Here is a 16,005-nt window from a genome sequence, read left to right on the forward strand (position 1 = left end):
AAATTTGCCTGCTGCATATCTGATTCAGACTTTCCTCATCAAACACAACATTCCTGTGGTTACTCAGACTTGCTATTCCCCTGGCATGGCTCCATGTAATTTTTCCATTTCTCAAACTGAAAATACCCCCAAAAAGAACTTGATTTCAGTCAAGAGAAGGCATCACACAGAAGGCAACAGCTCAGCTGGTCACCACTCCAAAAGAACTGTTCCCCAAGTGTTTCCAACAATGGCAAGACTGTTAGAAGACGTGTATACATTACCAAGGAAAACTGTTTGAAGAGGATCAGGGTTCTGTACATTCAAATCAATACATGTATTTCTGCCACCCAAAAGGTTTGATACTCTTTGAATGCACCGCGAAGATCATGTTTAGGATATTCTCAGGAAGAATGTTGTCACTCCACAGCCCTATTCCCATGACCAGTAGTTTTGAATGCAACTCTGTACGAAGAACAGCATTCACTGCCTATGGAGCCCATGAACAGCATCATAAACGGCTGCAAGGGTTGAATTGCTGTCAAAGCTAATCACACACTGCAGAGATGTTACTTGTAATATACTGTACTGACATATTTGTTTTGTGAATTTCAAACACATTCTAATTTTGAACATAAACCATTTGAACTTTGTTTCATGTGTCACGTAAAGTGTGTATTTGTTATACTTTCAATAGCTTGAAGCAACATACCTCAACTACAATCTGTCTATACTCAGGCTGTTGGATGTGATTGAGCATTTGTTCAACCAGTAACGCAAAATTTAGTTGTGAGCGTGTCATGTTTGACAGCGTTGGTTGTTGGGGCAGATGATAGCCTTGGACCTTGATGCCTTGTGGAGTTCGAGTCATAACATCCCAGACCTGGTTATAGAAATTTGTAGGAACACGGCACAGGCAGCCTTCAAGACGCCGGCGTTGAAGAGGAGACAACCTGAAATTTACATAAGAAACATTTTTAATGACATCAAACACTGCCATGGTCTCTTAAACATGGATTGTTAGACATTAATAAGAACATCTTATTAAAGTCATCCATCACTTATATTTACAGTGTAACTAAATTATGTGAATCAATAGTGTTCTTGATTTCTGTTCCAATTTAGAAATAAATAAAATTTCAACAGAGGGAGAGAACATTGCTTTAATTCCAGTTGACACAAAAATATGGATTGCAAGCTAGAAATTAGTTTTGTCATAGAAAACCAGAAAATAAAGGAACTGGAGCTGTGCAGACATTTTGGATCAGTTACCATAAATATTATACTAACACACAGATAGCAATAATAGTCATATAATGAGGTAAGCTTCAATATATAGGAAACTTTAAACTTCTACAGGAAGGGAAAAAGATTTTGTTAAATGATATATATACACAGCTAACTCTGTAAATTACATAGTAGGGCATGTTACTGAGTATCTGCAATCAATTTTTAAAATTTAATGCAACAAGAGCACACAATTTTTACTGATATCATTTTTCAACATAGTCACTCTGCTTTTCAATGTACTTGGTGCACTGTTGCACGAGTTTTCCGATACCCTCTGCCAAAAAGGTTTTTGGATGCACAGAACACCATATATGCAACACATCCTTCATCTGTTGATTGCTGTTGAATCAACATCTTAAAATATCTCTCAGTGGACCAAACATATGATAATCCAATGGGACAAGACTCATTAGCATCTGAGCAGAGAGGGCAGCAATAGATGCACATGCACTGTCAGCTAACAAAAGAGCACCGTCTGACAATTGACCTCAGTGTTTATTGTGAATTACAAGCTCAGTATATCACTGTAACATTCACTATTTATGTTGGCCCCTTTTCCAGGTAATGTTCAAGGATTGCTTCTTGTGAAAAGAAGAAGAAGAAGAATAAGAAGAAGAAAAGTGAGCATCACTTTCCAGCAGAAAGTTGACTCTTTGAATTTCTTTTTGACTGGAGCTTCGGGATGCTTTCCTTACATCCACTGGCACTAGCTTTCTAGTTCAAAGTGATGAACCTATGTTTCATCTCCAGTGGTGATTGGTTTCAGAAATGCTTCACATTCGTTAGCATGTCAGTCCAGTGAGTGCTCACAGATTTTCACATGGTTGCTGTTGAGCTCTTCATCAAATTGTTTGGGAATCCATCTCACAAAGACTTTGCAAAAGTTGACCTTGCTATGCATGATTTAATATGCTGAACAACAACTAGTCTGTGTATGGTTTGCCACATGATCAACAGTCACTCATCTTTTGTCTTTACCTGTGTTAGGTTGTAGCATTATCACATCATCTGCTTTGTGCTACTGCTATATAAAGGTGGTCACACCACTCGCTGTTTGTACAACAGAAGACAAGCATTCCTAAATAAGTCTTCTTCTTTTTTTGGTCTTAAGATGTCCAAGGAGTGGCAGTTCATAGAAGACTTTCAGCACAATACATGGACAATGTTTTGTCACAGCAAAGTGTTTACCAGTGGACTGAATGGTTTAAAAGTGTTTGAACGAGTGTGGAGGATGAGGAAAGAGTGGGGCATCTAGTTACTTTAGAGGGAGAGGGTAAGGGGGAGGGGGAACTAACAGAAATTACTTCAAAAACAGTTATATCCATTACAATAAAACACAAATCAAACAATGGAAAACCCAGGATGGAATGTAACAATATTATGAAAAGGAAAGTTATTACTCACCATATAGCAGAGATGCTGAGTTGCAGATAGGCACAACAAAAAGACTGTCACAATTTAAGCTTTTGGTCAACAAGGCCTTTGTCAAAAATAGATGACAAACACGCACGTACACATACACACACGCAAACACAATTCACACACACATGACTGCAGTCTCTGGCAGCTGAAGCCACAGTCTTTTTGTTGTGCCTATATGCTACTCAGCATCTCTGCTATATGGTGAGTAGAAACTTTTCTTTTCAATATTGTTACAATAAAACAGAAACTAGATACAATTTACCCACAGAACAAGGATATAACACACTTAAAGTAGCATGTTCCGTCAGGAAATAATTTTATGTGAAAAGTTAGAAAAGAGATTAAAGAGCTATACAAAACAGAATACCTTGTAAATAATAGCTATGTAGTCAGAAGACAGCAAAAGACTCAGAGCAAATTTAGTAAAAAATAAATACTAATGTTTATTTATTCTTTCTTAAAAGTGCTAATAGACAATAATACATCTGGTTGGAAAATCCTCAGTCCAATATTTATGAAGGATAATATCAGTCTCTCTCCACTTTCCAGTGTTCAGCGTCCCACTTTGGGTGACTCAAGTCTTCCTTGCACATGAAGGGAAATGAACAGAACATCAGTGCCATTAAAACTCCAACTGATGACCAGAACATGAGCACTATTAAGACATGTAAGAATTGGTGCACAGTATGTATGATGCATGCTCACCTAACTGATAAAAAAATGCTTTATAGTACTCAGATAAGTAACAACATACAAAAAGATACGTGCCTCAATTTTACACAACACAGGTAATTATTTCCCTTTGAATTACAGAACTGCCAGGTTTTCAGTAGCAGATAAAAATTATAGAACAGTAGAAGTAAAACAACATGAGCTAATTTTTATTTTTTAATGATAATTCCTTGTGTTTATGGACAGCTTTTCTCTTGCAGTGTTCTCAGCCTTAAATAAAGAAAAGCAACTGATACTGACTACTTTCACATGTGCAACAATCGTCAATGATCATTAACTTATTAGAGTCCTAAAGTTAAGCACAATCAGGAACTGAGGAAATCTGAATGAGAAAATATGAACAACCACTGTAAATTAGCTACCAATGTTTCTTTATAAACTGAACTGCAGAAACTGTACAGTGAAGGCAACTTCCTGGTTTGAACAGCAACTGTGACTCAAAATTATAACCACTATATTCAAAATCTTCTCTATATCACAAAGATGAAACCTGGATCCTATTTTGCAGGGTAGAATCTTTGTGAAAGCATCTTTGAATATCCTGAGACAGTTCAATGCAGACTGCACCCTTGAGATGTGTTGAATTAGCCACAAAGTGTAATTTTAAGGTTTAGGTAATGGTTCTGACTCACACAGGAAATGTCCACTGTAAGTCAGTGCTAGATCAAAGGAGGGAAATCACCCCCACAATAGGACCACAATCCAATGACACCCAGTAGATAATTGTCTCTCAGAGCTTATAGTGTCTATTGAGTTCCAGTTTCTCCTTCACATTGTGTGCTGTGGGCTCAGAGAAGTTGGTCTATATGCTACACCTACAGTACTGTGTGTCCACTAATGGCAACGAGCTCATGGCTGTCATGTTGTAGAGCATGTTCTGCAACAGGATATTGTGTGGTGCCAGTATAACCCTCTGCCTATGCACAATATTCTGTTGCAGAGCATGCTCTTACAAAAAGGCAGCCATGACCTCGGTGCCTGTTTCAACACACGCGTCATTTGAATTCTTCCCCCAGACATCATTTTCTCAGAACCCCGCAAGTAGGAACTAGCACTACAACATGTCCTTGGTTCTGGCCTTAATTTACATTAATTTCTTCCATTTCAGCATTTCTTCAAATTAACTACTCCTGTCTTCACTCTCTTTTAGTTTTCTACATTTTTCATTTTTTGACTGTCTATTTTTTGACATCACCCTCCCACATCTGTTATGTATAATGCACTTAGCTTTTCATTCTTGTTAACTTGTGCACAGTGCTTTAGCAGTAAACTCTGTCTTGCATATTGTCCTGTCTTCCATCTTCAAGCTCTCAGGTTTTCAAATCTCCTCTGATGCAGTCCCCAACAATTCTCATCCTATTCAATAAGTCTCCCCTGACATGGGGTTCTGGGTGATTTTTCTGAACTCTACCCCTTTACGTAAATCTCTCCACTTCCAGTGCCTTCAGCGCTCTTCCTTCCCCTTCAACTCTTCTGCTGGAAGAAGGAGCCACTGACTCTGAAAGCTTGCATGAGTAAAACCTTTTTTAATGTGTCTGTTTTCCTGCTGCTGCTTGGTGAGCAAATTTTTCATCTATCCAATTACAATATATTGTCAAAAATTTATTATTTTTTATTAGAATATCAATAACAGGTGATTAAGTTGAAAAATAAATAATTATTTTAAAAAATGCATTTACATTCTCAACACTGATACTGAAGTGGCTTCATATTGCTAATATTTAAAGGTACAGCAGTTACAAATGCAATAATGGTCACTCACTTTCACTGGTGGATAAATTTCTCACAGATAAAGGTATGTATCACATGGGCTACCAGCAAGGTCTCTGTATCTGAATAATATAGAGCAGGTACACAATGCACTGTGGAGATAGTTTGCAGCTTCATAACCAACATTAAAGATTCTACCAGATCTATGCTCAAGCTCTTTCTCATGAATGGGGTCAATTATCACTGGAGATCTCAAACTAATTCATAAAGAATATTCCATGTTGCTGCCAAGGACATGTGGAAGCTATGGTTAACCACATTTACTGTAGTTGTGGAAGCAATCATTTTCATCTGTCACTTCTCTTTAAGATGAAGCGTTGGTTTCAAAACTTTTCCAATTAGATTCTTTGGCCACTGTTGTAAATTACCTTGTGATTAAGCTTTAATTTGGTCTATAACCATTTCGAAATTCTTTTAAGGAAATATGCCTTCATTTACTGATTATGGTGAACTTTTGGAGATAGTGCATTTAATGTAGCACACAGCTGTTTCTCTGTACTTATGTATTCTTAACTTTCTCCACATTCCTGGAGGCTTTTCTTTATAGTGGAATCTACATAACATGAAGTCAGAATGTGTGGGTGAATTTCTGAGTAGTCCTCTGGTTTTTCATATGCTTAGCTTTACGTTGCTAAAATATACTCTTGGAAAACGTAATAACTCATGTATGAGGGTAACACAGGAAGTAATGACCACTGGCTTTACTAAGTACAAGAGGAGACTTTTATTATGGAAATTTATGTTGTTACACTGCCCATCAAAATACACAGTAAAGTTAAATTTTGGTATACATCCTACAGACTTCTCTTTATAATATGCAGGTATGACTGCAGCTAATTTTCACTGATTATAAACGCAGATCATTATTATGAACAGTTTAGATGTGAGATGAAGAGTGTAAAATGTGGACCAATTACAAGACCTGTGGCAACAACAGCACTGTAATCAGAAATATTTATATTAGAGCAAATAAGACATTCAGAGCTAACTTCAGTACAGGGCTATTACAAATGACTGAAGCGATTTCATAAATTCACTGTAGCTCCATTCATTGACATATGGTCACGACACACTACAGATACGTAGAAAAACTCATAAAGTTTTGTTTGACTAAAGCCGCACTTCAGGTTTCTGCCGCCAGAGCACTCGAGAGCGCAGTGAGACAAAATGGCGACAGGAGCCGAGAAAACGTATGTCGTGCTTGAAATGCACTCACATCAGTCAGTCATAACAGTGCAACGACACTTCAGGACGAAGTTCAACAAAGATCCACCAACTGCTACTCCATTTGGCGATGGTATGCGCAGTTTAAAGCTTCTGGATGCCTCTGTAAGGGGAAATCAACGGGTTGGCCTGCAGTGAGCGAAGAAACGGTTGAACGCGTGTGGGAAAGTTTCACGCGTAGCCCGCGGAAGTCGACGAATAAAGCAAGCAGGGAGCTAAACGTACCACAGCTGACGGTTTGGAAAATCTTACGCAAAAGGCTAAAGCAGAAGCCTTACCGTTTACAATTGCTACAAGCCCTGACACCCGATGACAAAGTCAAATGCTTTGAATTTTTGGCGCGGTTGCAATAGCTCATGGAAGAGGATGCGTTCAGTGCGAAACTTGTTTTCAGTGATGAAGCAACATTTTTTCTTAATGGTGAAGTGAACAGACACAATGTGCGAATCTGGGCAGTAGAGAATCCTCACGCATTCGTGCAGCAAATTCACAATTCACCAAAAGTTAACGTGTTTTGTGCAATCTCACGGTTTAAAGTTTAGGCCCCTTTTTCTTCTGCGAAAAAAACGTTGCAGGACGGGTGTATCTGGACATGCTGGAAAACTGGCTCATGCCACAACTGGAGACCGACAGTGCCGACTTCATCTTTCAACAGGATGGTGTTCCACCGCACTTCCATCATGATGTTTGGCATTTCTTAAACAGGAGAGTGAAAAACCGATGGATCGCTCGTGGTGGAGATCATGATCAGCAATTCATGTCATGGCCTCCACGCTCTCCCGACTTAACCCCATGCGATTTCTTTCTGTGGGGTTATGTGAAAGATTCAGTGTTTAAACCTCCTCTACCAAGAAACATGCCAGAACTGCGAGCTCGCATCAACGATGCTTTCGAACTCATTGATGGGGAGTGTGGGAGGAACTTGATTATCGGCTTGATGTCTGCCGAATCACTAAAGGGGCATATATTGAACATTTGTGAATGCCTAAAAAAACTTTTTTGAGTTTTTGTATGTGTGTGCAAAGCATTGTGAAAATATCTCAAATAGTAAAGTTATTGTAGAGCTGTGAAATCGCTTCAATCATTTGTAATAACCCTGTACATCATGCAGGAAGCATTGCAGTGCTCTAAGTTTTACAAGCAACATTCCTGACCACTCTTCCTGTATGAGTGTTAATGAAGTTCATTTCTGTTCCACATGCTGAGATAAATTGTTACAAAATTTACTTCTCTCTGGACTGAAATTATTTTTGGTGTACTTACTTTTCTTGAGCAGCCCATTCTCTCACTGTCAAGACTTTCTGTAACAGAGTTCTGACTTCATAAGGGCTATGGTGTTCCAGTGGCTTCGAGTCTGATTTCATTTGTAAGTACAGTTTCATTGCCTCCAAAACCCACCTGAAATTTAATAAATATAAGACATGACTTGGGAACCAAGAACTCACAAGATCACACTCTAAAATAGATGGTAGAACCTACTGAGAAACCCACCTGTGAAACAAACCGTGAAATATCATCAGCTGATACGCAACCTCTATTCAGTTCGCCAATGTAGGAAAGGATAGATTGCTACTTACTGTAAAGAGGACATGTTAAACTGCAGACAGGCACAATTAAAAGACACTTACATAGAGCTTTCACTCACAGGCATCATCAGTAAAAAAGAAACACACACCTTTCATACACACAACCAAGCACATCTCATGTACACATGACTGACAACTCCAGCAGATTGGACCAGAATGCAACTATTATGTGGGATGGAAGCAGCAATCTGGAGGGGGCATGGAAGTGGATGGAATAGTAGTGTAGGAGTGGGGAAGAGATGAATGCTGTCTGGTGGAGTGTGTAGGAACTAGAATGCCGACAGGTGCAGCATCTGGAGGTTGTGGGGCAGGCAGGGGGGGGGGGGGGGGCAAAGGAATGAAAAAGCAGAGCAGTGGGGAAAGATGGATGGGTGCATTGGCAGCGGGCAGCAAACAAAGAGGGTGGGAGATGGGAAGGGAAGGAGATGATAGGATGGATGGGGTAGAAACTGTTACATGAAGGTTTTGGGAGTGGCTTGTTACTGTAGGTTGAGGCTGGGATAATTACGGAAGCAGAGAATGTATTGTATAGATAACTCCCATCTGTGCAGTTCAGAAAAGCTGGTGGTTGAGGAGATGGTCCACATAGCTTGAGTAGTGAAGCAGCCACTGAAATCAAGCATGTTACGTTCGGCTGCATGTTGTGCCACAGGACAGTCTAACTTGTTCTTGGCCACATTTTGGCAGTGGCTGTTCACCAGGGTGAATGTCCACTGCCACATTGTGGTTAAGAACAAAGTAGACCACCCTGTGGCACAACATGCAGCTGAACATAACGTGTTTGATTTTGGACTCCACCAGAGAGCATTCATCTCTCTCTCCACCCGTTTGCTACTATCCCTTCCCTTCCCCTGCCTCTCCAGAGTGCTGCTTGCATCTCGCATGATTGTTGCATTCCGGCCCAAGATGCTGGAGGAGGCGATCAGGTGTGCATGAGGTGTGCTTGCTTGTGTGTATGAATGGTGTGTGTTTCTCTTTCACTGATGGAGGCTGTGGCTGAAAGCTCTATGTAAGTGTCCTTTAATAAAATTATATCATCATCTTCCAACTTTTATACAAGAAATCCAAGAAATAAATAAATTCAAACAGACAGTGAAATCTCTTTTAATAAAAGAATGCTTTTATACCATCCAGGAATATTTGGAATCAAAATTGTCTTAGTGCATGATAAAGTATCAAAGCTGAATGTTGTTAAGTCAGTTTTGTCACATCATGTAACAATTCTCTGTAAAGCTGTAACTTTAAGTAACATAATTTTGTAGGTAATGTAAAATAATCTTTCCTCTGTATTCTTGTTTACTATCTTAGACTCCAGTAAACTGTATATTTGTATTGACTTATCCCATATCAGTTGTACAAGCCATTGTACTGATTTGATCCACGGGACAAATAATAAATAAATAAATAAATAATTGTGCCTGTCTGAAGCGTAACATGTCTTCTTTACAGTAAGCAGCAATCTACCTTTTCCTACACTATCAATATTCCTACCTGGAGTTTCCATTGTTTCACTATTCAGTTCACATTTTTGTGGTGGGCTAAATGAATACAGACAGGGAACAGACACACAACACTCAAACCCTGTGACAAAACACACTTTTTTGTACGGCAGTTATGATCAAATCGCCTGTTGCAGCACACAGGAAATTTAGTATTCCTTCTGGCACTAGCATCACAGAATATTGTAGGCATGAACTTAATAGCCAGTGCATGCTTTATTCTTGTGCTTACCTAACCTCAGTTCACACCAGCTCTCCTTGTTAGTCCCTCCTCTACATATTTACAACTGATTTCTCATTCTTTCCTTCCTCACACCCACTCTGCCTATATTCTATACTCTGCATATAATACTAATTTTTCTTTCCTTTGCTCTCTCCTCTTTTCCTATTACAGCCCATCTTTGTCTCATGTGTACATTTTGATAAAAGTGTTCCTTTCTTTGTCTCTGACAAATCAACTGCACTTGTTGCACCTTCTAAGTTCTTATCTGTTGCTGTAATTTCCATCTCATCTTATCCTGTTACGTTAGCAGGAGCTAGAGTCCTCTGTGATCTTTGCTTTGTCAGAGAATTTATTTTCTTCTGTCTGTCAAAGACATCTATGGTACTGAAAGGCAGTATTTTTATGAACATGTTCCATATCTGTGAATCCACATCTTCGTCCAAACTCTGAAAACTACTACGAAGTGCATCAGGAATATTCTACAAGATGTATGTTGAAGATATTGGACGTTATGCTGTTACACAGTAATTGGAATATTTCAATCATTGCAACGGTACACCACAGCATCTTGTAACTGGCTGGGCTAAGTGAAGGGGGATGTTAGCTTCAAAATGCTCTTTGTCTCATTCGGGTGCGAACTGCTGGAGAGTCAGGACGTGCATTTCTGTCAACCCCATTTTGAGTTTATGTGACACGGCACAATGGATCATTCTACAGAGCAACAGTATGCTATCAAATTTTACATTAAACTTGGGAAGTCCGCCATTGAAATGTTTCCATTACTTCAGCATGTCTTTGGGACTGATTGCTTGTCCAAACCATAAGTTTTCCAATGGCACAAGTCATTTATGGAGGGCCAAGAGGAGATCACTGACGAACCTCGCAGTGGACGGCCATCAACCGCATGAATCAATGAAAATGTGACATGTGTGTGCGATTGTCTGAACTCTGACAGATGGTTGAGCCTTCAAGTGATAGCACAAACTCTAAACATGTCAAAAATAATCGTTTTCCACATTGTGACTGAAGATTTGAACATGAGAAAGATTTGTGACAAACTCATCCCAAAAGTGTTGACCGATGAACACAAGCACATGCGAGTGCTTCGGTGCCGAGAAATGTAGGAAATGTGTGAAAATGATCTTCATTTTTTAAACTCAGTTATCATTGGTGATGAGTCATGGATTTTTGAGTATGACTCGGAGTGGCACACCCCATCGTCGCCCTGTCCCAAGAAGGCATGCATGAGCATGTCCAGGATCAAAACCATGCTCATTGACTTCTTTGACGTCAGAGGCATTGTCCACCACAAATTCATACCTGCCAGGACTACAGTGAACTCAGCTTTCTACTTGGAAGTGCTCAAAAGACTGAAAAGGAGGGTCTCGTGCTGCCAAAGTGACATCCAGGACATGTGGAAAGTTCACCACGACAACGCGCCGAGTGACAGCGCCTTCATTGTCAATGACTTCCTGGCCAGGAGCAAGACCAGATTGGTTTAACAGCCTCCCTGCAGTCCTGACCTGGATCCCGCTGACCTTTTTTTTTTTTGTTTCCTCGGATAAAAGGAGTCATGAAAGGAAAATATTGGGACACGATTGAAAGCATCCAGGTGCATGTTACATCAGCTCTAAAGCACATTCCGGAAAAGGCATTCCAGGATGTCTTCCAGGCATGGAAACACCGCCTCCAGAAGTGTATCAATGCAAGAGTGTGCTATTTTGAAAATTTTTGGCTATTTGTAAAAATATATTCAATAAATGATTTTTTATGAATTTGGTCACATTACTTATGGAATGCACCCTGTATGGTTTTGGATAACAGAGAAATATTTTACAAGAAGATGATCAGATGTTTCACAACTGTATCTTATTAGGAGATTTTGAATGGCTGTAATAAAGTAGTTATATGATGAACTGCTTAATCATTACAAATACCTTCACGTGTTTTACTCAGTCATAAGAAATATTTTCATGAAATTTTCAAGATGTTTTATATTTCCTTTTAGTACATCGGTTTCATTATGACTGATATAAAAAAGTAGTGAATGACTGTGAAAGTAATATAATGATTTAATTTTTATCATCAGAACATTTACTACTGTGTGTCACAATCTCTTTTGTGATTAATTTATTTAGTGCACAATCAATGCATTGCAGGAAATAAGTCATATTGTTAAATGTATGAGTTTTTTTATTATTTTTAATGTAATTTGATGACTTGAATGTTATGGTTGCTGTGAGTGAACTATTGCAACAGTACAGAAACTCCACTGTGAAGAAAACACATGAAAATTTATCTTCACTATTATTTTATGCTCGACACACATTTAGTTACAGAATGTTGAATGTACTGTTATGCAGAAACTCACACATGCTAATTATTGTTTACATGTGCCTGCAGATTAATGGAGTGAAGTAGGAGGTATGAGGAAAGTTTGGAGTTGGCTATGGTAGAGGGGCTAGAGGACATAGAGGCAGGAGGATTATGGTATTGAATGATATGCTGTAAGGAGCACATGCCCCTTAACCCCCCATTACTCTCTTCTACCCCAGAATGAAACAATGTTAGCACATCCTCTGACAGAGCTTCAAATATCTTTCATTCTGTTCTGAAATGAAGAACGTCTTTTGCACCTCTCCCTAAGGAATATTCAGCTGTCCATTCAATTATGAAATACCATGGTTCATCTTAATGCCACAGCTGCTACAAAAATATAGCCACAAGGGTCATATCTCTTGTCCTATGTTCTCACACAATAAATCGTATCATACTTTCATCACAGTCTTATCCTGTCCTATCAAAGGTAGGGCCACTTGTGAAAGCAGTCATATCATACACCAGCTCTGCTGTAACTTCTGTACAGCCTTTATGTGGGCACGATCATTAACCAATTGTCCCCCTGATTGAATGGCCACCACCAAACCATGGCCAAGAAGGTGTTCTTACAACACACCCTTTCATCCTTCAATCTGTGTGGCCTCAGTCTCCCCTTGCCCGTGTCCCTTGCCTCCACCTCCATCTCTGTGCATCTCAGTTCATGCAATTAATTTGCACCCATAGTGTTCTCTCCGCAGTCTGTCTCATCCTCTCTTCTAACTACACACTTGTCTTACCCCCTCTATTCTAATTACTTCCTTTCCTATCCACTCTTTCAATTCTCTGTGTGTAATGGGCAACTTCCTCAGTTTGCACCAGGACAACCTAACTCAAGCCACATTCCTATCCTGTTCTCTTGCTGCCTCCCACCCCCTTCAAAAATGGTTCAAATGGCTCTGAGCACTATGGGACTTAACATCTGTGGTCATCAGTCCCCTAGAACTTAGAACTACTTAAACCTAACTAACCTAAGGACATCACACACATCCATGCCCGAGGCAGGATTCGAACCTGCGACTGTAGTGGTCACACGGTTCCAGACTGAAGCGCCTAGAACCACAAGGCCACACCGGCCAGCCCACCCCCTTCATTCCTCCACTTCCTTCTTTCTTGTTCTTCTCACTCAATTCACCTGACACAATCCCTCACCCTAGTTGGACTGTAGGAATGGGTTTCAGGATGATATCCAGTTTAGTTTTAAGTATTTGCATTTGTGTACACAGCTTAAAGTGGGAGCATTTGGTATATGATTTACTAAATTGTACAGGCATCTGATGCACACAATGGTTTCCTACAAAGATGAAACTGGTGCTAGAAGTATTACGGCTTACAGAGAACATTGCAGCAAATGTGGCAAACCACTGATGATTATAAAAGAGGAGATGTTAAAAATTTTTGAAAAACTCCATGAATATCCATTCTATGGCTTTGTCATGTAGAATAAGTAATAAGAAAAAATGAGATATGTATCATATTTATGGCCTGTGATAAAAAATGCTGCTGTATCACGTTATTTGAACAATAATTATAGATTACTGTTTATTTACAACCATTCACCATTTAATGTCAAAATATGTTTTACCATTACATGATATGTTAGTAACAATGGTACTTTTTACAGCAAAATTCTTCAAATTTAAGATTACTTCTTAAAGTGTAATGTTAACACTATTGCATTTGAAAATATGTGTAATGTTGTTGACTTAGTGTTCTAATACAAACTTATAATTAGTACTTTTAAAAAAAATTAAATAGTGAGTACAGAGTAGATTGAAATAGCTTACTAAATTTTTAAACATGCTATTTTGTGTGTGTTAGCAGTCTCTGACACCCACTGTCTCTGAGAGATATTTTTATAACAATTTTGGACAAATCTGATTTTATTACAACATAAATAAACATAGAATTAGCTCACAAAGTGTTTGCAGCAGTACATTCTTTCAAGATCAAACACAAAATTCAGTATCTAGCTTGAACAAAGATTAATAGCTCAAAGTCTGGTTTATCAAATCAACATGCTGCATTATATCTTTGAATTATTTTTAAAATTAAACAAATATCAAAACACTTCCTCCAAGTGGAGATTCAGATGCCTTACTATCATATCCAGCGTTTGTAATGTTAAAACATGTGAATGTTAGGTCAAGTAGTGTACTCTACAATGATATTAATTTGTGTGTTGTCTGCACTTTATGTTGCTCTGCTGATACTAAACAAAATAATAGGCTTGTTTATAGAAATAACAGTTTTTTCCATTTACAGTGCAAAGATGTCAATCATCACGACATCTGAGCTTTATTCACAGCACCTACACTAATGTCGAAAAGAGATACTGTTTATAATCCAAAGACCAAGATAATGTTCACTAAAACACAGTAATGAAAAGCTACAAACAGATTCCATCATTTGTTTTGAGCTGAATAAACATCCATTCAAATGTTATACTGAAGTAATTCAAAATTCACTAATAATTAGTAAATCAATGATTATATTTGTGTTTTGATGACAGAAGTGAAACTTACCCAACTCTAATTTTTAATATACCCTTGAACATTTCCGGATTGGTGGCAATCAGACGTCCACAGTACAAAACTACCTCTTGCTGAAGAACTGCTTGAATAACATCATATGGCTGTATTGTGGAGTATATTACTTGTCGTATCTCAGCTGGAGTCATTGGTTTGTCAAACACTGTTTCCTGCTGCCCAATGACACCAACTGTTAACTGAAAAACAGACAAAACAAATTGTTCATGTTTAGGCTGCATAATACTAGAAACTATGACGTCTAGTTGATTTCTATCCACAAATTCCAGGATAAAACAAAATATCACACATACTGTAAATATACGGTTTTAATTCATTCTCATATCATACAAATTATGACATAATTTTATTTTCAAAACTGGAAAACTGCATTCCAACATAATTGGAGTATATGCACCAACAAAGGGACAAAATTAAGAAACAGAGGTGTTTTCTAACCAGCCACAGAGAACACTGAAGGACACGAGGAAAAAAATAACTATCTGATAATATCCGGTAATTTAAAGACAAAAATTGGTACCAGAATTGTACCTTCTACCACTGGACAACATGGAGAGCAGCTTATTGATTTCTGCGCAATAATTTTAATTATTAATACCTTATTATCCAAATAAAAATATTCACAAGTACACTTTGTCAGTTGGGGGAAACAGATCTATTATAGGCTACACAGTAACAAATGAGAAAATTTGATCATTTCCAGGACATAAGTGTGTTTAGAGGAGCTGAAACTGATACTAATCATTTTTATTGGCGGTCCAAGATTTCGCTTGTCAGGTTTCTGAGGAAACGACAAAAAAGTCAGGAAAATAGCAACCCAGTCAGCAAAACAAAGAGTGGTAGTTCACAAACTTGCTAGACAAGTCAACAGAGGTAGCTGTGAAAGAACTGTTAACAGATTAGAACATGATTTGACTGGAGCTACAAAGTTTGGACTCAAAATATACAAAAAATTTCACAGTGAAATCAATGACATTGCAAAGACAGATAGAATATCAGGAAAGGAATGGTTGCAGTATTACAAGCAGCTATTATCCAAGGAAGATAAGCCTTTCTACATCAATACTGTGAGTGTTAGACAATGTAATTAAATCACAATGACAGCCTTAGAAAGTAGTTTAAAGGAGGCTAGAAAAAGAAAGGCTAAAGGTGCAGATGGAATAAAACTGGAACTTATTAATATATGCTAGTATTAAATGGAAAAAGTTATTTGTGCTGTTTCTGGATGACATTTAGTGATGAGGAAAAATTCTGGAGGCAAGGAAGTTGTTAAAAATATATATATATAGTTATAATAGAAGGAAACATTCCACGAAGGAAAAATATACCTAAAAACAAAGATGATGTGACTTACC

At 38.3% G+C, this 16,005-nt stretch overlaps 1 protein-coding gene across 6 annotated transcripts in view; it reads right to left on the bottom strand.

The window, feature by feature from the left end:
• LOC126190722 (probable phosphorylase b kinase regulatory subunit beta) overlaps positions 1–16,005 on the bottom strand; it is a 181,220-nt gene that overhangs the window by 30,166 nt on the left and 135,049 nt on the right. For all 6 annotated transcript variants that reach the window (XM_049931205.1, XM_049931203.1, XM_049931202.1 and 3 more), the window contains 3 exons: positions 14,627–14,829; positions 7,681–7,815; positions 692–932 (listed from right to left, as the gene is read on the bottom strand). In XM_049931205.1, the coding sequence (XP_049787162.1) occupies positions 692–932; positions 7,681–7,815; positions 14,627–14,829 (579 nt within the window). The remainder of the gene's footprint in view (positions 1–691; positions 933–7,680; positions 7,816–14,626; positions 14,830–16,005) is intronic.

The sequence above is a fragment of the Schistocerca cancellata genome, chromosome 6, assembly GCF_023864275.1.
Source record: "Schistocerca cancellata isolate TAMUIC-IGC-003103 chromosome 6, iqSchCanc2.1, whole genome shotgun sequence".
Lineage (NCBI taxonomy): Eukaryota > Metazoa > Arthropoda > Insecta > Orthoptera > Acrididae > Schistocerca > Schistocerca cancellata.